General features: G+C 43.3%; 1 protein-coding gene across 2 annotated transcripts; it reads left to right on the top strand.

Moving 5' to 3' along the window:
* The first annotated feature begins 20014 nt into the window (after positions 1 to 20014).
* On the top strand, positions 20015 to 21011 carry PMIS2 (PMIS2 transmembrane protein). Of its 2 annotated transcripts, none has more exons than XM_061388014.1 (2): positions 20015 to 20344; positions 20557 to 21011. In XM_061388014.1, exons 1-2 carry the CDS (start codon positions 20129 to 20131, stop codon positions 20683 to 20685), a joined length of 345 nt encoding a protein of 114 aa, XP_061243998.1. In that variant the 5' UTR covers positions 20015 to 20128; the 3' UTR covers positions 20686 to 21011. The 2 variants fall into 2 exon arrangements, with proteins under 2 accessions (XP_061243998.1, XP_061243999.1); XM_061388015.1 differs by having other exon boundaries at positions 20018 to 20344; positions 20727 to 21011.
* The last annotated feature ends 377 nt before the right edge of the window (positions 21012 to 21388 follow it).

Genomic DNA, 21388 nt, shown 5'->3' with positions numbered 1-21388 from the left:
CACGTGGAAATTTTTTTCCAATATTATTGCGAAATAATTATCACTGTATAAGTTTAAGACATGCAAGTTAACAATTTGATTAATATGTATTGTGAAATGATTACCACAGTAGGTTCAGCTAACATTCATCTTCTCATACAGATATCATAAAAAGAAAATAGGAAAAGAATAAAAAAATCCTTGTGATGAGAACGTGTAAGATTTAATGTGCTAACCTAGTAAAAGTAAACTAAAATCTTAACAAAAAATTTTTCCAAATACTTGGAAAATAAACCATATAAGTCAGAATAACTCATGAATCAAGGGAAATTAGACAATGTTTTTAACTGATCAAAAATAAGGTATAGAACATAGCAGAATATATAGGATGCAGCTAAAGCAGTGCTTAGAAATGTACAACTTCACATCTTATATCAGAAAATAAAAATGTCTCAAATTAACAATCATGGCTGCCAATCTAAGAAACTGGAAAAATGTAAGAGCAAAATAAAGCCAAGGCAAGGAGAAGGAACATGGTATAAGACTAGAAGTAAATGAAATTGAAAAGGGAAAAAAAGTAGAGAAAAGCAATGAAATGAAAAATGGTTTCTTTGAAAAGAGCAAAAACTGATAAATCTCTTATAAGACAGGCAAAATAAGGGAGAAGATACAATATTAGAAATGAAGGAGAAAATATCTTCGCACATAAATTGTATACCTTTGGAATAAATTGTCCCATTCTTGAAAAACAAAAACTCAGTTCAGGGACTCACAGGTTACTCAAAGATTATTTGAGTAACTTTGTATCTATTGAGGAAGGTAAGGGACGTTCCTGGTGGTCCAGTGGCTAAGACTCAGGACGGAGACCCTAAGAATATAGAGGTAAAGTTTTCCATTCCCTACGTTCAGGACCCTCAACTCCACTCAGTCACTGTTTGATCTGAAATTTGTCTTTCTCATTCCCTGGGCTTCATTCCTTAGTCTGCATAAATGGAAACTATGGACTGGTAATGGAAATTCACAGGGTGTTAAGAACAGTGGCTGAAGTTCCTCATACTGCATGAAGAAGAAAAAGTAGTCAAAATTTACTTACTGGAGAAAGGCCCCAGACTCAGGAGATTCTGCAGGCTTGTTCCAGCTTTAGGAAGCAAAGAATTCCCACTGTAATAGGAATGGTTTCAGAGCACAGAAAAACCGGGAATGCTCTTTAACCCATGCGATATTGCCAGCACAGCCCCAATGCAAACTTGAGAGATTGGCCCCAAAATGGAAAGTAATAAATTCGTTTACAAATAGAGGCACAAAATGAGATATAAGTAAATAATATCCACCATGCATTAAAAGAATATAATTTACACTTGAACAGCATGAGTTTGAACTGTGCAGCTCCACTGATATCCAGGTATTTTTCAGTAGTAAGTACTACAGTACTACATGGTCCATGTTTGGTTGAATCTGCAAATTGGAGGAACTGCAGATATGGAGGCTGCTGCTGCTAAGTTGCTTCAGTTGTGTCTGCCTCTATGTGACCCCATAGACGGCAGCCCACCAGGCTCCGCCATCCCTGGCATTCTCCAGGCAAGAGTACTGGAGTGGGTTGCCATTGCCTTCTTTGGCAGATATGGAGGACTGACTCTTAAGTCATACACAGATTAACCTCCTCCTTGTTCAAAGGTCAACTGCAATGGATAGTGAACCAGTAAGCCATGAAATTAAAAGGCGCTTACTCCTTGAAAGGAAAGTATGACCAACCTAGATAGCATATTGAAAAGCAGAGACATTACTTTGCCAACAAAGGTCCATCTAGTCAAGGCTATGGTTTTTCCAGTGGCCATGTATGGATGTGAGAGTTGGACTGTAAAGAAAGCTGAGCGCTGAAGAATTGATGCTTTTGAACTGTGGTGTTAGAGAAGACTCTTGAAAGTCCCTTGGACTGCAAGGAGATCCAACCAGTCCATCCTAAAGGAGATCAGTCGTGGGTGTTCATTGCAAGGACTGATGCTGAAGCTGAAACTCTTATACTTTGGCCACCTCATGCGAAGAGTTGACTCACTGGAAAAGACCATGATGCTGGGAGGGATTAGGGGCAGAAGGAGAAGGGGACGACAGAGGATGAGATGGCTGGATGGCATCACCGACTCGAGACATGAGTTTGGGTAAACTCCGGGAGTTGATGATGGACAGGGAGGCCTGGCGTGCTGCAATTCATAGGGTCGCAGTGTCGGACACAACTGAGCAACTGAACTGAACTGAACTGAAGGTTTTTTCAGGAGTACAAGGATGGTTTATAATTTTGTTAATGTGCTGAATTAAATTTTAATCAGTGCTGGAAAATGTTTGATATAATCAACAAATTTTTATTTTAAAAAATCTTGGCAAGCTGAGATCAGAAGAAAATGTTTTGAACAGATGGAATTTTTATTAGAAATCTATATCAGTTATGTGACTGGTAAAACATTAGAACAATTTCATACAAAAATAAAAATGCAATTAGGATGCTTGCTTATACTTCATATTGTACCAGATAGGTTAGCCAAGGAACTAAAATAAAAAATATAAAATGAAGTATTAAATTGTTAAAAAAATTCAAATTTTACATAGAAAATTCAAGGTTCTTAAATGATGGGTTATTACACCAAAAAGTTCAGTAAGATAGCCAAAATGTCAACATTAAAAACTCAGTTCCTTTCTCCTACCCCAGTAATAAGTTAGATTATACAATAGAAAGAAAAGTCCATTTATAATAAAACTAAAGTTCTATAAGTCCTGTATGGAATACCATGTTTATGAGTAAAAAGACACTGTAAGCCTCAACACGTTGAACCACCTCAACTGATAACTAGATTCGTTATAATACAAATGAATTCAGATAGGAATTTTTCCTTTATCTTTTAAAATTGAAATATAGCTGATTTACAATATTATATTAGTTTCAGGTGCACAACATACTGATTCAAAATTATTATAGCTTATACTCCATTTAAAGTTATAAAATATTGACTATATTCTCTGTGCTATAAACATATCCCTGAAAATTTTCCTAATTTTATACCTAGTAGTACCTCTTAATTCTCTCCTTCTTGCCCCTCCTCTTCCCTCTGGTAACCACCACTGGTCTGTTTGCTCTATCTGTGAGGCTGGTTTATTATAATCATTCAGTTGTTTATTTTTTAAGATTCCACATATAAGTGATGACATACACTTTTCTTTTTTTTGTCCGACTTACTTCACTAGGTACCCTCCAAATCCATCCATGCTGTTGCAAGTGTCAAAATTTCATTCTTTTTTAGGGCTGAGTGGTATTCTATTCTCTCGCTATATATATATTTGAAGGAAATGACAACCCACTCCAGTATTATTCTTGCGTGCACACACACACACACAGTGGAATACCACTCAGCCATATGTGTGTGTGTATAACACCACCTCTTCTCTATTCATCTATCTGTTGATGGACACTGGGTTGCTTTCATATGTTGGACAACAAAGAAGGCTGAGTGCCAAAGAATTGGTGCTTTCAACTTTGGTGCTGGGGAAGATTCTTGAGAGTCTCTTGGACTGCACAAACTAGTCAATCTGAAAGGAAATCAACCCTGAATATTAATTGGAAGGACTGATGCTGAAGCTCCAATACTTTGGCCATCTGATCCGAAGAACTGACTCATTGGAAAAGACCCTGATGCTGGGAAAGACTGAAGGCCAAAGGAGAAGAGAGTGGCAAAGGATGAAATGGTTAGATAGCATCACTGACTCAATGGACAAGAATTTGAGCAAACTTTGGGAGATAGTGGAGGACGGGGGACCTGGTGTGCTGCAGTCCATAGAGTCGCAAAGTCACGTGGACATGACTTAGTGGCTGAACAACGACAACAACAATCAAAAAAGCAAGAGAGTTCCAGAAAAACATCTATTTCTGATTTATTGACTATGCCAAAGCCTTTGACTGTGTGGATCACAATAAACTGTGGACAATTCTGAAAGAGATGGGAATACCAGACCACCTGACCTGCCTCTTGAAAAACCTGTATGCAGGTCAGGAAGCAACAGTTAGAACTGGACATGGAACCATAAACATGGTTCCATAAGTTTTTGGAACCATAAACTTCCAAATTGATAAAGGAGTACATCAAGGCTGTATATTGTCACCCTGCTTATTTAACTTATATGCAGAGTACATCATGAGAAATGCTGGGCTGGAAGAAGCACAAGCTGGAATCAAGATTGCCGGGAGAAATATCAATAACCTCAGATATGCAGATGACACCACCTTTATGGCAGAAAGTGAAGAGGAACTAAAGAGCCTCTTGATGAAAGTGAAAGAGGAGAGTGAAAAAGGTGACTTAAAGCTCAACATTCAGAAAACTAAGATCGTGGCATCTGGTCCCATCACTTCATGGGAAATAGATGGGGAAACAGTGGAAACAATGAGAGACTTTATTTTTGGGGCTCCAAAATCAGTGCAGATGGTGACTGCAGCTATGAAATTAAAAGACGCTTACTCCTTGGAAGGAAAGTTATGACCAACCTAGATAGCATATTAAAAAGCAAAGACATTACTTTGCCAACAAAGGTCCATCTTGTCAAGGCTATGGTTTTTCCAGTGGTCATGTATGGATGTGAGAGTTGGACTATAAAGAAAGCTGAGCACTGAAGAATTGATGCTTTTGAACTGTGGTGTTAGAGAAGACTCCTGAGAGTCCCTTGGACTGCAAGGAGATCCAACCAGTCCATTCTGAAGATCAGCCCTGGGATTTCTTTGGAAGGAATGATGCTAAAACTGAAACGCCAGTACTTTGGCTGCCTCATGCAAAGAGTTGACTCATTGGAAAAGACTCTGATGCTGGGAAGGTTTGGGGGCAGGAGGAGAAGGGGACGACAGAGGATGAGACGGCTGGATGGCATCACTGACTCAATGGACGTGAGTCTGAGTGAACTCCAGGAGCTGGTGATAGACAGGGAGGCCTGGCGTCCTGTGATTCATGGGGTCTCAGAGTTGGACACAACTGAGAGACTGAACTGAACTGAACTGAATGACAGCATGCTGGCTGTTGTAAATAAATCTGCTGTGAACATTGGGGTGCATGTATCTTTCTGAATTAGTGTTTTAATTTTCTTCAGACACATACCTAGGAGTGACTGGGGCCCTGGAGCTGGCTTGCTGGTGTGTTAGCTGGGTCCTGACAAGGCAGGATGTGGAGTGGCAGTGATCCTGGGACTGATGCTCAGACACCCCATGGGCTGAAATGTGTCCCAAGGTCTTTGGCTTCAGGGACCCGGGGTCCAGGGGCTAGTGCCAGTGTACTGGTGTAGGCTGCGTCCTGGGCCTTGTGGTGATCAGGGCCATGTCTTCAGGGTGGCTGTGGGCTCAGGAGATCTTAAGGCAGCCAGCCTGGTGGTGGGTATGGCTCATCCTGCTGCACTATTTGCTTGGCCTGAGGCATCTCAGTACTGGTGGTGTGGGCAAGATGGGATCCTGGTGCTACTAAGCTAGGAGGGTTCCAAAATATCTTCTGTCAGCAGCAGTGGCCACATGGTAGGATGAGCTCCCCCAAATGGCAGCTGGCAGTGTCTGGGTCCCCAGGGGGAGCTCCAGTTGCCTCCTGCCTCTCCAGATGGCTCCCTAAGATTAGCAGATGATTCTGATCCAGGCTCCATTCAATTTGCTGCTCTTGCCCTGGATTCCAGAAAAGGTGAGATTTTCTGTGTGCCTTTTAAGAGGGGACTATCTATTTCCCACAGCACGTTGGCTTTCCCAAAAGTAAGCCAAACATTCTTTCCATCCTACCAAGCTTAGCATATCCCAGTCTTAAGTAGAACTGCTGATTACTGTCACATTCCTCTGTTTCCTTCGTAGGGCTTAACGCTATCTGAAACTATTTACGTATATTCTGTTTATGTGTTTGTCTTGTGTGGAGAAGAAATAAGTTCTTTTCCTGTCTTGTTCAGTGCAGTGTTCCTGGGCCTAGAACAGTACCTGACACACAGTAGGTACTCTGTGATGTTTATTGAATGAAAGAATGAATGAACCCCAAGGGAACTTGAACACACAGGAAAAGAATCACCCAGCAGGCAGAAATATCCTCATATGGTTTATTGTCCTTGAATGTGCCAGGAGAAGGGAGACTTTGTCCAAGGGACAGAGTTAAGACATGGACATCTGAGTCCACAGGGTATGCAAGGAGAAAGGAGGGCCCCCCATCCCTGACACCTTGAGGGAGAGGGGACCAGGGCATTCTCAGGCTCTCCTGGGTTGTGGGGGCATCTGTCACCAGGCACAGTGGGGAGAGAAAGTGAAGAACATGAACAGCCACCACACGATGATGCTCGTGATGCCTGTGGCCAAGAAAAGGTTTAAAGGTTGAACATAGAGAAACCAACTTAAACATGGACATGTAGCTTGGCTTCATCCATCCTCTGATGGGTGGGCATCACCCATCAGTCTCACGTGTTGTACTTACGTATATATCCCAGATGGATAGACCTCCTTCCTTCATTTGAAAGAAAAAAGTGGAAATCCACTCTGGAGGAAAATAATATTACCCTAGGCCTCAAATTATTTTTAGAGATACCTTCAAATACAATGCCAAACTCATAACCAGACCCATACGAAGATAAAGACCTGTGAGAGAGAAAACAGAAACAAAATAGAGAAACATAAAGACTTCAAATATTGGCATTATTAGATATAAGCCTGCAAACCATATGCAGAGACATAAACCTAAGTTTGAAAATTTTAGTGAAGAAATTGGAAACTCTTTGAAGTGACAGAGATTGGAGAGAAAACCAAACAAATTCTAGAACTGAGAAATATTGGGAATTGATATTAAGAATCCCACGGATGAGATTAGCAGGGAATTAGACATAGACAAAGAGAGAAATGGTGACCAGAAGATAGGTCAGGAAAAAAACTAAATCGACCATAGTATGGAGGGGAAAAAAAGGAAGAGGTTCTGTCGTAAATATGACTAGAATCCCAGAAAGAAGAGAAGAGAATGGCACATAGCATACATTTGAAGACATAATGACAAGGAATTTTCCAGACCTGATGACTGACATCAGACTGTGGACTGACACAAGAAGTCTGATGAACCCCAAACAGAATAATTACAATCCACCCCTAATTATATTTTAGGAGAACTGCAGAAAACCAAGGCAAAGAGAAAATATTAAGAATGGTTCCTTCAGTGAAATGACAGATTGATGGCTGATTTTTAAACAGCAAGGAAACAAAGCTTAGAAGATGGTAGAATGATATCATCAATGTCTGAAATACATCAACTGCCAGCAAAAAAAAAAATTCAAGCACAGCAAAAATATTCTTCAAGAATGGAGAAATTGTGTGCCTGTTGTGAGGCTCTATGACCACAGTAATGCACATGGAGAGCCAGGGCTCCGACAGCTGCTTGTCAGCCCAGTCTGCTGAGCCCTGTCTCTTCTCACTGGCCTGCATGGCTGACATCCCCTGTGGCAGCCCCTCCAGCCAAGTCAGTGCATGCTGCTGGCTCAACTCCATCCCCAGTCTGCACTGCCATGCACTTGGGGCAAGACCTGGCAGCCACAAGTGCCTGCCAGGAGCCAGGAGCCCGGAGCCCTGCAGCTGATAGTGTGCCTAGAATCAGCCCTGGCACACAATCTCTTCCTTTTCTTTCCCCTCCATACTATGGTTTATTTTTTCCTGACCTATCTTCTTCTCACCATTTCTCTCTTTGTCTATGTCTAATTTCCTGATAATCTCACCCATGGGATTTTTCATAACAATTCCCAGTTCAGTTCAGTCGCTCAGTCATGTCTGACTCTTTGTGACCCCAAGGACTGCAGCACGCCAGGCCTCCCTGTCCATCACCAACTCCCGGAGTTTACTCAAACTCATGTCCATTGAGTCGGTGATGCCATCCAACCATCTCATCCTCTGTCGTCCCCTTCTCCTCTCGCCTTCAGTCTTTCCCAGCATCAGGGTCTTTTCCAATGAGTCAGTTCTTCGCATCAGGTGGCCAAAGTATTGGGGTTTCAGCTTAAGCATCAGTCCCTCCAATGAATATTCAGGACTGATTTCCTTTAGGATGGCCTGGTTGGATTGCCTTGCTGTCCAAGGGACTCTCAAGAGTCTTCTCCAACACCACAGTTCAAAAGCATCAATTCTTCAGTGCTCAGCTTTCTTTATGGTCCAACTCTCACATCCATACATGACTACTGGAAAAACCATAGCTTTGACTAGATGGACCTTTGTTGGCAAAGTAATATCTCTGCTTTTTAATATGCTGTCTAGGTTGGTCATAACTTTTCTTCCAAGGAGCAAGTGTCTTTGAATTTCATGGCTGCAGTCACCATCTGCAGTGATTTTGGAGCTCCCCAAAATAAAGTCTGTCATTGTTTCCACTGTTTCCCCATTTATTTCCCATGAAGTGATGGAACCAGATGCCATAATCTTAGTTTCCTGAATGCTGAGTTTTAAAAAAGCCGGCTTTTTCACTCTCCTCTTTAACTTTCATCAAGAGGCTCTTTAGTTCTTCTGTTTCTGCCATAAGTGGTGTCATCTGCATATCTGAGGTTATTGATATTTCTCCCAGCAATCTTGATTCCAGCCTGTGCTTCATCCAGTCCAGCATTTCTCATGATATATTCTGCATATAAGTTAAACAAGCAGGGTGACAATAAACAGCCTTGACGTACTCCTTTCCCGATTTGGAACCAGTCTGTTGTTCCATGTCCAGTTCTAACTGTTGCTTCTTGACCTGCATACAGATTTCTCAGGAGGCAGGTCAGGTGGTCTGGTATTCCCATCTCTTGAAGAATTTTCCACAGTTTGTTGTGATCCACACAGTCAAAGGCTTTGGCATAGTCAATAAAGCACAAGTAGAACAATTCCTGATATTTCTCAATTCTAGAATTTGTTTGGTTTTCTCAAATCTCTTTCACTTCAAATAGTTTCCAGTTTCTTCACTAAAATTTTCAAACTTGTTTGTGTCTCTGCATATGGTTTGCAGGCTTATATCTAATAATGCCAATGGTGATGTTTGGCCCCTGCCCCTTAGTGTGTCTCTCAATCTGATCCCTGTCACTACACAGGCACCTGCAGCTAGCCTGCCAAATCCATGGGTGTGCACACCACTGGCTTTGGCCAGCACAGATCCCTACTCTGGTACCTAACCACTGGACACACAGGTGTCGCTGAGAACTGCTGCAGTACTTGCACTGTAAACGCCTCCCTCCCGCCCTGCAGGTGTTGATGTGGGCACAGTGGCCCACCCCCACACCACCCCACTGCCCCCATATGCTGCCTCAGTGTCCTCTATTGATTTAATTCAGTTAGAGCTGTCTGATCTCTCTCCCTTCTTGATTTCCCCTTCTCATCTCCCACAGTCCTTCCCAAGACCCAGTGACCCTATCCGTGTCCTCCGTAACACCGTTTCTGCCCCTTGTGAATTTTAACTTATCCCTGCCCTCTAGAATGCTTTATTGTTCCCTGATGACCTCTAGACTTTTGCAGCTATAAAGACATCTATCTACTTGAAATACCTGCATCCTTTACTCTGTCCCCCTTCATGACCTTCCCATGAAATCTGCAGCGTGTCCCCCTAACAACTTTCATTTGCACCCTTTAATCCTCTGCATTCTCCTGTGCAGGTCCTCCCTTAATTTTAGCCTGGTCCCCTACCAGTATTTTTTTCTACATTCCCTAACCAATTCTCTTCCCTCTTATCCCCTTCTCTGTCCAAACTGGATCCTACTAGCTCAATCCCTTAACTTACAACACTCTTTCTAGATAGCACTCCACTTACCTCATTAAAGCCAAAGGCCATGCCTCCAATTCCTCAGGACAGGAGAGTACATCAGGGCGTGATGCTATCAGGGCGGGCTCTAATCACTGATATTGACCTTGATTGAAATATAAAGGGCAGAGTCCCAAATGTTTAGTTCAGATTTCTGCTCTAGTAGAGGAATATTGGGCTCTGTCACCTAGGAAACTTCTGAATGAATGAATGAATGAATTGGGTGGGATTTCAGTTATTGGCTTTTATCCTCCAGTTGGAACTCCTAACTGGTTCAACATATAGAAAATGTGAGTCTAAGTCACAAGTATATTCCTCATTGAACCTCTGATTGGTTCCAGGCATGCGGAAGGCAGGATTTATTAATTCATTGAACATATTTGTGGGTCTTTAAAAAGTATTTATTTATTTTGGCTGCATCAGATCTTAGTTGCATCATGTGGGAACTCCACTGAGTCATGTAGGATCTATCCTTGTGAAATATAGCTCTCTAGTTGCGGCACGCAGGCTCAGTAGTTGTGGTTCTGGGATTTAGCTATGAGTAGCTATGAGACATGTCGGGTATTGCTGCTGCTGCTAAGTTGCTTCAGTCGTGTCCGACTCTATGCGACCCCATAGATGGAAGCCCACCAGGTTCCCCCATTCCTGGGATTCTCCAGGCAAGAACACAGGAGTGGGTTGCCATTTCCTTCTCCAATGCATGAAAGTGAAAAGTGAAAGGGAAGGCGTTCAGTCGTGTCCAACTCTTAGTGACCCCATGGACTGCAGTCTACCAGGCTCCTCCATCCATGGGATTTTCCAGGCAAGAGTACTGGAATGGGTTGCCATTTCCTTCTTCAGGGGTCTTCCTCACCCAGGGATCAAACCCACCACGGAGAAGGGGGTGCCATTGCCTTCTCCATGTGGGGTATTAGTTCCCCTTTTTTGTTGTTGTTTAGTCGCTCAGTCCTGTCTGATTCTTTGTGACCCCATGGACTGTAGCCTGCCAGGCTCCTCTGTCCATGGGGTCTCCCAGGCAAGAATACTAGAGTGGGCTGCCATTTCCTTCTTCAGGGGGTCTTCCTCACCCAGGGATCAAACCCACATCTCCTGTATTGGCAAACAGATTCTTTACCATTGAGCCACCCAGAAAAGTCAGGAAAGTTCCCCTACCAGGGATCAAACCTGCATCCCCTGCATTGCAAGGCAGATTCTTAACCACTGGACCACCGGGGAAGTCCCCATTGATCATATTTGAATTTAGGAGCTTACTGTGTGCCAGGCCCCATGTTCAGCCCCCAGGGAACAAATGGTGGCCAAGGGAGACAGGACTGTGGCTCTCCTGGAGTTCACAGTTCACAGGGGAGATGGAGATCAACAGCCGAATAAACAAGGTGCCTTCAGGGTGGACCGATGACTGTGAAGGGAATAACTAGAGAGGCACTGAGGACAAGTGGAAAAAGAGAAAGTTCTCAGCAGAGGGGCCACCTGAGCTGAGATTTGCTGGGTGAGATAGCCGTGAAGAGATCTGTGGGAAATGAAAGGGTTCCAGGCAGGGGAACAGCAAGTGCAAAGGTCCTGAGTTGGGAGTGAGGTTTGAGTGGCTGGAGTCAGGGAGGCCTGAGGGGAGGGTGTGAGGGGGGTGGGGCAGAAGCAGACCAATCAGGGCTTGGCCATCAGAGCGTGAGATTGGGATTTCATCCTGTGAGCCATGGCAACCTATGGGAGGATGTGAACCTGAGAGATGTGTCACATGATTTAGGCTATGGAGAAACTCTGGCTGCCCTGTGCAGAATGGAGAGTGGGGAGCAGCAGTTCTTGATTTTCCAGGAACCTCAGACCCTCCTAAGGCAGATCCTGGGGGTGAGGGCGAGCAGAGCAGGCCTCAGAGAGGTCCCCCCTCACCTCCAACCTTTACAGGAGTATTCTCTGAGATAAGGCATGACTGGCTGTGGCCTGTCTGCTTTCTGCCCTTGGGCTAAGCTGGGGGCCTCTTCTTCCCCTCTCCCAGCCAACTTAAGTCTGTAAAGTTCAGAGTCCTCCCCAGGAAAAGCCAGCATTACCTTGGCCAGATGATCAAGGTTAACATTATTTGTGACAAATCATATTGATACGATGTAGTCTTTGATAATATGTGATGAAGGGTACACTCACCTCTGGATGTTCTTCCCCAAACCTATAATCTCCAGCTAAGTGTGATGAAAACATTAGACCAACCTGAAGTACAAATTAAAGGACATTATCCAAACACCTGACTCCAAACAGGTTTTTAAATTTTAGCTATGAGTGTGTAATGACATTATCACTTTGATTGCATTTTCAAATTAGCATGCAGTAAAGCTGACTTAGTATACAGTTCAATGACATTTATACACCTAGATATAGATTTAACTACCATCAGAATCAGGATTCATCACCCCCAAAATATCTCCCTTGTGCTCTCCCTTCACAGTTATCCTCCCCTTCCTCTACCCCTGGCCACCACTGACCTGACAATATAGTTTTGTCTTTGTGAGAGGATCCCATCAAGGGAATCACACAGCATTAACCTTTTATTAGTCTATGCCCTGACCAATAATGCTGAAGAAGCTGAAGTTGAACAGTTTTATGAAGACCTATGAGACCTTCTAGAACTAACACCCAAAAAAGATGTCCTTTTCATTATAGGGGACTGGAATGCAAAAGTAGGAAGTCAAGAAATACCTGGAGTAACAGGCAAATTTGGCCTTGGAGTACAGAATGAAGCAGGGCAAAGGCTAACAGAGTTTTGCCAAAAGAATGCACTGGTCATAGTAAACACCCTCTTCCAACAACACAAGAGAAGACTCTACACATGGACATCACCAGATGGTCAATACCGAAATCAGATTGACATATTCTTTGCAGCCAAAGATGGAGAAGCTCTATATAGTCAGCAAAAGCAAGACTGGGAGCAGACTGTGGCTCAGATCATGAACTCCTTATTGCCAAATTCAGACTTAAATTGAAGAAAGTAGGGAAAACCACTAGACCATTCAGGTATGACCTAAATCAAATCCCTTATAATTATACAGTGGAAGTGACAAATAGATTCAAGGGATTAGATCTGATGGACAGAGTTCCTGAAGAACTATGGATGGAGGTTCGTGACGTTGTTTAGGAGGCAGTGATAGAGACCATCCCAAGAAAAACAAATGCAAAAAGGCAAAATAGTTGTCTGAGGAGGCCTTACAAATAGCTGAGAAAAGAAGAGAAGCGAAAGGCAAAAGAGCAAAGGAAAGATATACCCAATTGAATGCAGAGTTCCAAAGGATAGCAAGGAGAGATAAGAAAGCCTTCTTCAGTGAACAATGCAAAGAAATAGAGGAAAACAATAGAATGGGGAAGACTTGAGATCTCTTCAAGAATATTAGAGATACCAAGGGAAATTTTCATGCAAAGATGGCCTCAATAAAGGACACAAACGGTATAGACCTAACAGAAGCAGAAGGTATTAAGAAGAGGTGGCAAGAATACACAGAAGAACTATACAAAAAAGATCTTCATGACCTAGATAACCATGATGGTGCAATCACTCACTTAGAGCCAGACATCCTGGAATGCGAAGTCAAGTGGGCCTTAGAAAGCATCACTATGAACAAAGCTAGTGGAGGTGATGGAATTCCAGCTGAGCTTTTGCAAATCCTCAAAGATGATGCTGTGAAAGTGCTGCACTCAATATGTCAGCAAATTTGGAAAACTCAGCCGTGGCCACAGGACTGGAAAAGGTTAGTTTTCATTTAATCCCAAAGAAAGGCAATGCCAAAGAATGCACAAAGTACTGTACAATTGCACTCCTCTCACATGCTAGTAAAGTAATGCTCAAAATTCTTCAAGCCAGGCTTCAACAGTACATGAACTGTGAACTTCCAGATATTCAAGCAGGATTTAGAAAAGGCAGAGGAACCAGAGATGAAATTGCCAACATCCGTTGGATCATCAAAAAAGCAAGAGAGTTCCAGAAAGCATCTATTTCTGCTTTATTGGCTATGCCAAAGCCTTTGACTCTGTGGATCACAACAAACTGTGGAAAATTCTTCAAGAGATGGGAATACCAGACCACCTGACCTGCCTCTTGAGAAATCTGTATGCAGGTCAAGAAGCAACAGTTAGAACTGGACATGGAACAACAGACTGGTTCCAAATCGGGAAAGAAGTACATCAAGGATATATATTGTCACCTGCTTGTTTAACTTCTATGCAGAGTACATCATGAGAAATGCTGGGCTGTATGTAGCACAAGCTGGAGTCAAGATTGCCAGGAGAAATATCAATAACCTCAGATATGCAGATGACACCACCATTATGGCAGAAATTGAAGAAGAACTAAAGAGCCTCTTGATGAAAGTGAAAGAGGAGAGTGAAAAAGTTGACTTAAAACTCAACATTCAGAAAACTAAGAATGGCATCTGGTCCCATCACTTCATGGGAAATAGATGGGGAAACAGTGGAAACAGTGACAGACTTTATTTTGGGGGGCTCCAAAATCACTACAGATGGTGACTACAGCCATGAAATTAAAAGACTCTTGCTCCTGGGAAGAAAAGCTATGACCAACCTGGACAGCTTATTAAAAAGCAGAGACATTACTTTGCCAACAAAGGTCTATCTTTTTTTTTCCCAGTAGTCATGTATGGATGTGAGAGTTGGACCATAAAGAAAGCTGAACACTGAAGAATGGATGCTTTAGAACTGTGGTGTTGGAGAAGACTCTTGAGAGTCCCTTGGACAGCAAGGAGATACATCCTAAAGGAAATCAGTCCTGAATATTCATTGAAGGACTGATGCTGAAGCTGAAACTCCAATACTTTGGCTACCTGATGCAAAGAACTGACTCATTGGAAAAGACCCTAATGCTGGGAAAGATTGAAGGCAGTAGGAGAAGAGGATGAGATGGTTGGATGGCATCACTGACATGAATTTGAGTTAACTCTGGGAGTTTGTGATGGACAGGGAGGTCTGGCGTGCTGCAGTCCATGGGGTCACAAAGAATCGGGCACAACTGAGTGACTGAACTTAACTGAACTGAAACTTTGAGACTGGCTTTTTGTCACTTGGCATAATGCCTTAGAGATTCACCCAAGCTGATGCATGTATGATGTTCATTCCTCTTTTTTAAACCTTTGTTTTTAAAAACAATTTTTATTTATTTATTTTTGGCCATGCTGGGTCTTCATTGCTGTGTGGGCTTTCTCTAGTTGTAGAGATAAAGGCCACCTTCTCACTCTGTCCTCATATGGTGGACAGAAAGGAAGCAAGCTCTCACAGTCTCTTCTTATAAGGGCACTAATCCCACCAGGATTACCCCACCCTCATGACCTCATCTAATCCTAATTATGTCCTAAAATTCCTATCCCTAAATATAATCACACTAGGGGTTAGGGTTTCAACACATCAATTTTTGGGGACACAACTCCATCCATTGTAATGATCAAACTCCCTACTCATCTCTTTCTTCTTCTTTTAGACACTGAGTTATGTCCAACTCTTATGCAACTCCATGGACTGTAGCCCACCTAGGCTCCTCTGTCCATGGGATTTCCCCAGGCAAGAATACTAGAGTGGATTGTCATTTCCTTTTCCAAGGGACTTTCTTGACCCAAGGATTGATCTCCATGCATCTCCTGCATTGCAGGTGGATTCTTTACCACTGAGCCATCTGGAAAGGCCCCCTATTCATCATAGAAATGTAAATTAAAGCAATACAGAGCTATTGTATAACTTCTCACCCACTCAGCACATTGCGTGCTGACAAGAAGAAAAGAACAATCATTTCACACGCTGGAATTGGAAGTGTGACTTAGTGAAGCCTTTGCAGAAGTCATTATAGTATGATGACCACAAAGTCCTTATACTTTGACCCTACAATCCCACTTCTTGGATCTATTTTTAAGTGGTACTTGCTCACTTGCACAGAGAAGCATGCCCATGGGTGTTCTTTGCAGGATTGTTTGTGGCAGCCAAAAGATGGAAATCACCTTTATATCCACCTGGAGGGTCCCCATAGTGAAGTTTGTAATTCCTGATGTGACCCCCAAAGCAGTTATTAAAAAGAGGGAGAGAAAATTAGGGTGTAGGTTCTCATCTGTGGAGAAGTAACTGGGAGAGGGCATGGGGGGGTCTTTGGTCTGGGCCTTGTTTTCAGGAGCAGGTTCCATGGGTATGCTGTGTGTGAAAGTGTATTGGTATACATGTATGATTAGGCATGCTTATGCACTTCCATAAAAATATTTTTAAAAATAGGAGATTCAGTGTACTCTTGATTTCAGTGAGCCTTGGATTCCCAAACTCTTCATTTCAATAAGAAATCTAGGTCTCTCAAGGGTTCTTAGGGAGTATTTCTTGAGTGGGAGAGAACTGGTTTTCTCTTCTTAATTCACATATCTGTGAGAAAAGAGGAACCATGCGTACAGTTCTCCTTCTGACTTGAAAATTCAAAAGCATCTCTCGTTCAGGAAATGAAGAATATCAATTCAAGGATTGTGAAGTCACTTGAAATAAGTATTGTTAATACACTTGAAATAAGTTAGATGTCTTATCAAAACTGAACACTGAAGTTAAAAATCACAGTCATAGGACATGGTAATAATGTTGCAGTCTGAGCGTCTTAAAGTTTGTTCAGTTTTCTGGGGTTAGATATAAACTTGGATGAGGCCAGCTCATGGTATGGAAGAGAATCTGCTTTCCTGCAGCTGCTTATTCTTTTGCGATTGTCCCTGTTATCCTTCTAATAGTTTTTTCACCAGAAGGAAGAAAGGCACACAGGTTCATGCCAGTGCTGGAATCACACCCTTTCCCCTTGTTGCTCAGATGAGAAAGAGTCGGCCTGCAATGCAGAGACCCGGGTACAGTCCCTACATTGAAAAGATCCCCTGGAGAAGGGAATAGCTACCCATTCCAGTATTCTTGCCTGGAGAATCCCATGGATATAGGTGACTGGAAGGCTACAGTCAGTGGGGTCCCAAAGAGTTGAACAACTGAGTGACTAACACTTTCACTTTCCTCTAAAACCAAGGGAACCATTAATATCAGCTAAAACCCAGTGGCATTAGCATCCATTGATGGTTTTCACCTGAGTTAGTAGTTACTATGGTGTTTGAATGATTGTCAGTTTTCTAATGATGCATAAGAAATTTCCACAAACTTAAGTTTGTTAACGTAGAGTTCTGTGTAGGTCAGAATGGCTGGGTTCTCTGCTCACCATTTCATAAGGTTAAAATCAAGGTGTTGGCCTGCATTCTCATTTGGAGCTAGGACACTCTTCCAAATGAATCATGGTTATGTAAGGATTCAGATCCTTATTGTTGTGAAACTAAAATCCCCATTTCCCTCCTGGCTTTCAGCTGGGGGCCAGTCTGAGTTAAAGGTTGCCTGCATTTCTTGCCATGTGATCCTTACTGAGTTAAAGCCAGCTGGGGAGAGTCCTCCTTGCCTCTAAGCTGCCTCATGCCTGGGAATCTTTGCCAGTAAAATCCAGTCCTTTTTAGGAACTCATCTGATAAGGTTAGACCCTTTGAAGATATTCTCCCTATTTTACCATTAACTGATTGGGGACTTTAATTACAGATACAAAATCCTCTCACAGCAGCACACAGATTGGTACTTAATGAACAACTGGGAGCAGGTACATATGTACCAGAGAGCAGGAATCTTGGAGTTATCTTAGATTCTGCCTACCACAATGGTGATTTCTTATTTCCATCATTCCATCAATATGTATTCAGTTCAGTTCAGTTCAGTCGCTCAGTCGTGTCCGACTCTTTGCGACCCCATGATTCACAGCACGCCAGGCCTCCCTGTCCATCACCAACTCCCAGAGTTTACTCAAACTCATGTCCAACAAGTCGGTGATGCCATCCAGCCATCTCATCCTCTGTCGTCCCCTTCTCCTCCTGCCCCCAATCCCTCCCAGCATCAGGGTCTTTTCCAATGAGTCAACTCTTCGCATGAGGTGGCCAAAGTATTGGAGTTTCATCTTCAGCATCAGTCCTTCCAATGAACTCCCAGGACTGATCTCCTTTAGGATGGACTGGTTGGACCTCCTTGCAGTCCAAGGGACTCTTAAGAGTCTTCTCCAACACCACAGTTCAAAAGCATCAATTCTTCAGTGCTTAGCCTTCTTCACAGTCCAACTCTCACATCCATACCTGACCACTGGAAAAACCATAGCCTTGACTAGATGGACCTTTGTTGGCAAAGTAATGTCTCTGCTTTTCAATATGCTATCTAGGTTGATCATAACTTTCCTTCCAAGGAGTAAGCGTCTTTTAATTTCATGGCTGCAATCACCATCTGCAGTGATTTTGGAGCCCCCAAAATAAAGTCTGATACTGTTTCCACTGTTTCCCCATCTATTTCCCATGAAGTGATGGGACCGGATGCCATGATCTTTGTTTTCTGAATGTTGAGCTTTAAGCCAACTTTTTCCCTCTCCTCTTTCACTTTCATCAAGAGGCTTTTTAGTTCCTCTTCACTTTCTGCCAAAAGCGTGATGTCATCTGCATATCTGAGGTTACTGGTATTTCTCCCGGCAATTTTGATTCCAGCTTGTGCTTCTTCCAGCCCAGCATTTCTCACAATGTACTCTGTGTATAAGTTAAATAAGCAGGGTGACAATATACAGCCTTGACATACTCCTTTTCCTATTGGGAACCAGACTGTTGTTCCATGTCCAGTTCTAACTGCTGCTTCCTGACCTGCATATACGTGTCTCAAGAGGCAGGTCAGGTGGTCTGGTATTCCCATTTCTTTCAGAATTTTCCACAGTTTATTGTGATCCACACAGTCAAAGGCTTTGGCATAGTCAATAAAGCAGAAATAGATGTTTTTCTGGAACTCTCTTGCTTTTTCCATGATCCAGCAGATGTTGGCAATTTGATCTCTGGTTCCTCTGCCTTTTCTAAAACCAGCTTGAACATCTGGAAGTTCACGATTCACGTATTGCTGAAGCCTGGCTTGGAGAATTTTGAGCATTACTTTACTAACGTGTGAGATGAGTGCAATTGTGCGGTAGTTTGAGCATTCTTTGGCATCGCCTTTCTTTGGGATTGGAATGAAAACTGACCTTTTCCAGTCCTGTGGCCACTGCTGAGTTTTCCAAATTTGCTGGTATATTGAGTGCAGCACTTTCACAGCATCATCTTTGAGGATTTGAAATAGCTCAACTGGAATTCCATCACCTCCACTAGCTTTGTTCGTAGTGATGCTTTCTAAGGCCCACTTGAGGATGTCTTGTTCTAGGTGAGTGATCACACCATTGTGATTCTCTTGGTCGTGAAGATCGTTTTTGTACAGTTCTTGTGTGTATTCTTGCCACCTCTTCTTAATATCTTCTGCTTCTGTTAGGTCCATACCATTTCTGTCCTTTATCGAGCCGATCTTTGCATGAAATGTTCCCTTAGTATCTCTAATTCTCTTGAAGAGATCTAGTCTTTCCCATTCTGTTGTTTTCCTCTATTTCTTTGCATTGATCTCTGAAGAAGGCTTTCTTATCTCTCCTTGCTATTCTTTGAAACTCTGCACTCATATGCTTATATCTTTCCTTTTCTCCTTTGCTTTTCGCTTCTCTTCTTTTCACAGCTATTTGTAAGGCCTCCCCAGACAGCCATTTTGCTTTTTTGCATTTCTTTTCCATGGGGATGGTCTTGATCCCTGTCTCCTGTACAGTCACGAACCTCCGTCCATAGTTCATCAGGCACTCTGTTTATCAGATCTAGTGCCTCAAATCTATTTCTCATTTCCACTGTATAATCATAAGGGATTTCATTTAGGTCATACCTGAATATTAGATGGCATTAAACTAAAAAAAGACCTTCAGTTGTGGCATATGGGATCTAGTTCCCTGACCAGGGATCAAACCCAGGTCCGGAAGTCTTAGCCACCAAGGGAAGGCCCGCGCCTAGTTTTCTTACGAGGTTTATCTACTTCCTCACTCCCACAGCTCTTGGGTGCAGTCCCTGATACTCCCTCCTGCCCTGAATGCAGATAGGGATCTGCAGGAAGCAGGAGCCGGAATCCAACCTTATGGCTTGCAACTAATTCCTATCAGGGTGGGCGGAGTCAGTGTCCCGACTAAGGATGGAGCACCCTGTGAAAAGTGAAAGAAGCCTGGCAGGCTACAGTCCAGGGTCGCAAAGAGTCGGACAGGACTGAAGCGCCTCAGTACGCACCCAACCTCTTGAATCCTGGAGGAGCTGAGTAACGTGGGACCACGCCCCCTCACACGGGCAGCCAATCAGGACCTGCTCTGATTTCTCCATTGTGAAGTACTGGCCCTTGATGGTCTGGGGTCTGGGTCTTGGGATTCTCGATAGAACTAGGGGAGGCGTAGCGGGTTTGGCTCCGTTTTGAAGATACTTGGAGTCTTTTAGGGTATAAAAATCATGACCCCTATACCCGCCGACGCCGGCGTGCCGCCCCCCGCCCCAGGCCAGCCACCCGCGGCTCCAGGGGAACCGGGTGCAGAGGCTCAGCCACCAGTGATTACACAGACGAAAGAAGAATTGTTATTTTATGCCCCGGATTACCTGTGTTTGACCTTCGTGGCCGTAATTTTATTCCCTCCCCTGGGAATAACTGCACTCGTATTCAGCGTAAAGGTAAACCAGTGCCTAAACCTGGGCCCATCCTGTCCTCTACCTGCCCCCTTTGCTGTCCTCTACGTGCCTCCTTGCTGTCCCCATTGCATCTGCTCCTGTCCTGGGATATGGGTAGGGGTTTCCCCTCCTGACCGGAGAGGTGTCTAGCCATTACCCAGGGGTGTGACAAGGCTGGACTCAGAAACCCAAATCTAAAGCTCCCATTCCTACAGACCAGACAGGCCAACAAGAAAAGCCAATGGGAAGAAGCTTATATCAACTCGGGCCGAACTGGTTGGCTGGATGTATTCGCCATACTCATCGGTTTAGGCATCATTTATTTCTTAGTTCTATTTGTCTGAAGTCCAGGCCCAATAGCTGACGGGTTCACCCACCCCAACAGGACGGGCTCACCAAGACACTAACCAGCCAGATCAGCCACCATGCAAGAAAACAACAGCTGGATATCCCCTAGCCAGAAAACCTACCAGCCAAGGAGCTCAACATCCAAGCAACCCTCTAGCCCAGGAAAACACTACTTTATGCTCTTGGCGTCCAGCTCCGTCGTTATCCATCTTGGACATATTCATTTCGATGCTCTAGATGCCTTAAGCGCCTTGATACTGGGCTGCTCTTTCAGGAAAATATTTATTTAAACCAATAAAATCAAAGGGTATGTTCCAGCTTCTCCTGTGTGTACGTGTCTGTGTTTCTCTAGGGCTATGTATTTCCCAAATCAGGTGAAAATCAGAATGACCTAATGGTGAAGCACAGAGACATAGAAATCTGGCAGATGTAGGTCTACATTCCACTTCTGACACTTTAAAAACTGTATATCCTTCAACAAGATAATTTTCTGGAAACTGATTCCTTTGTAAAATAGATATAATAATTGCCCATGTAGAATGGTATTTAGGAATTTGAATTAATGTTCTCTAGGTTCATTCAAACTGGAATTCCAGGCTTCCAGTGTCTCAGAGAAGGGAGGGAAAATAGAAACCTCCTCCAGCTTTTGAGATTTAAAAGCCAAACTCTTAGGAAAGAAAGACCTCAAGAACTAAATAG

This window comes from Bos javanicus, chromosome 18 (assembly GCF_032452875.1).
Source record: "Bos javanicus breed banteng chromosome 18, ARS-OSU_banteng_1.0, whole genome shotgun sequence".
NCBI classification, from domain to species: Eukaryota; Metazoa; Chordata; class Mammalia; order Artiodactyla; family Bovidae; genus Bos; species Bos javanicus.
This window is presented reverse-complemented; position numbering and strand designations above follow the sequence as displayed.

Coding starts and splice junctions, on each gene's coding strand:
- PMIS2 (XM_061388014.1), top strand. CDS start 20,129: ATGACCCCTATACCCGCCGACGCCGGCGTGCCGCCCCCCGCCCCAGGC. Junction 20,345..20,556: donor CACTCGTATTCAGCGTAAAG/GTAAACCAGTGC, acceptor CCATTCCTACAG/ACCAGACAGGCCAACAAGAA.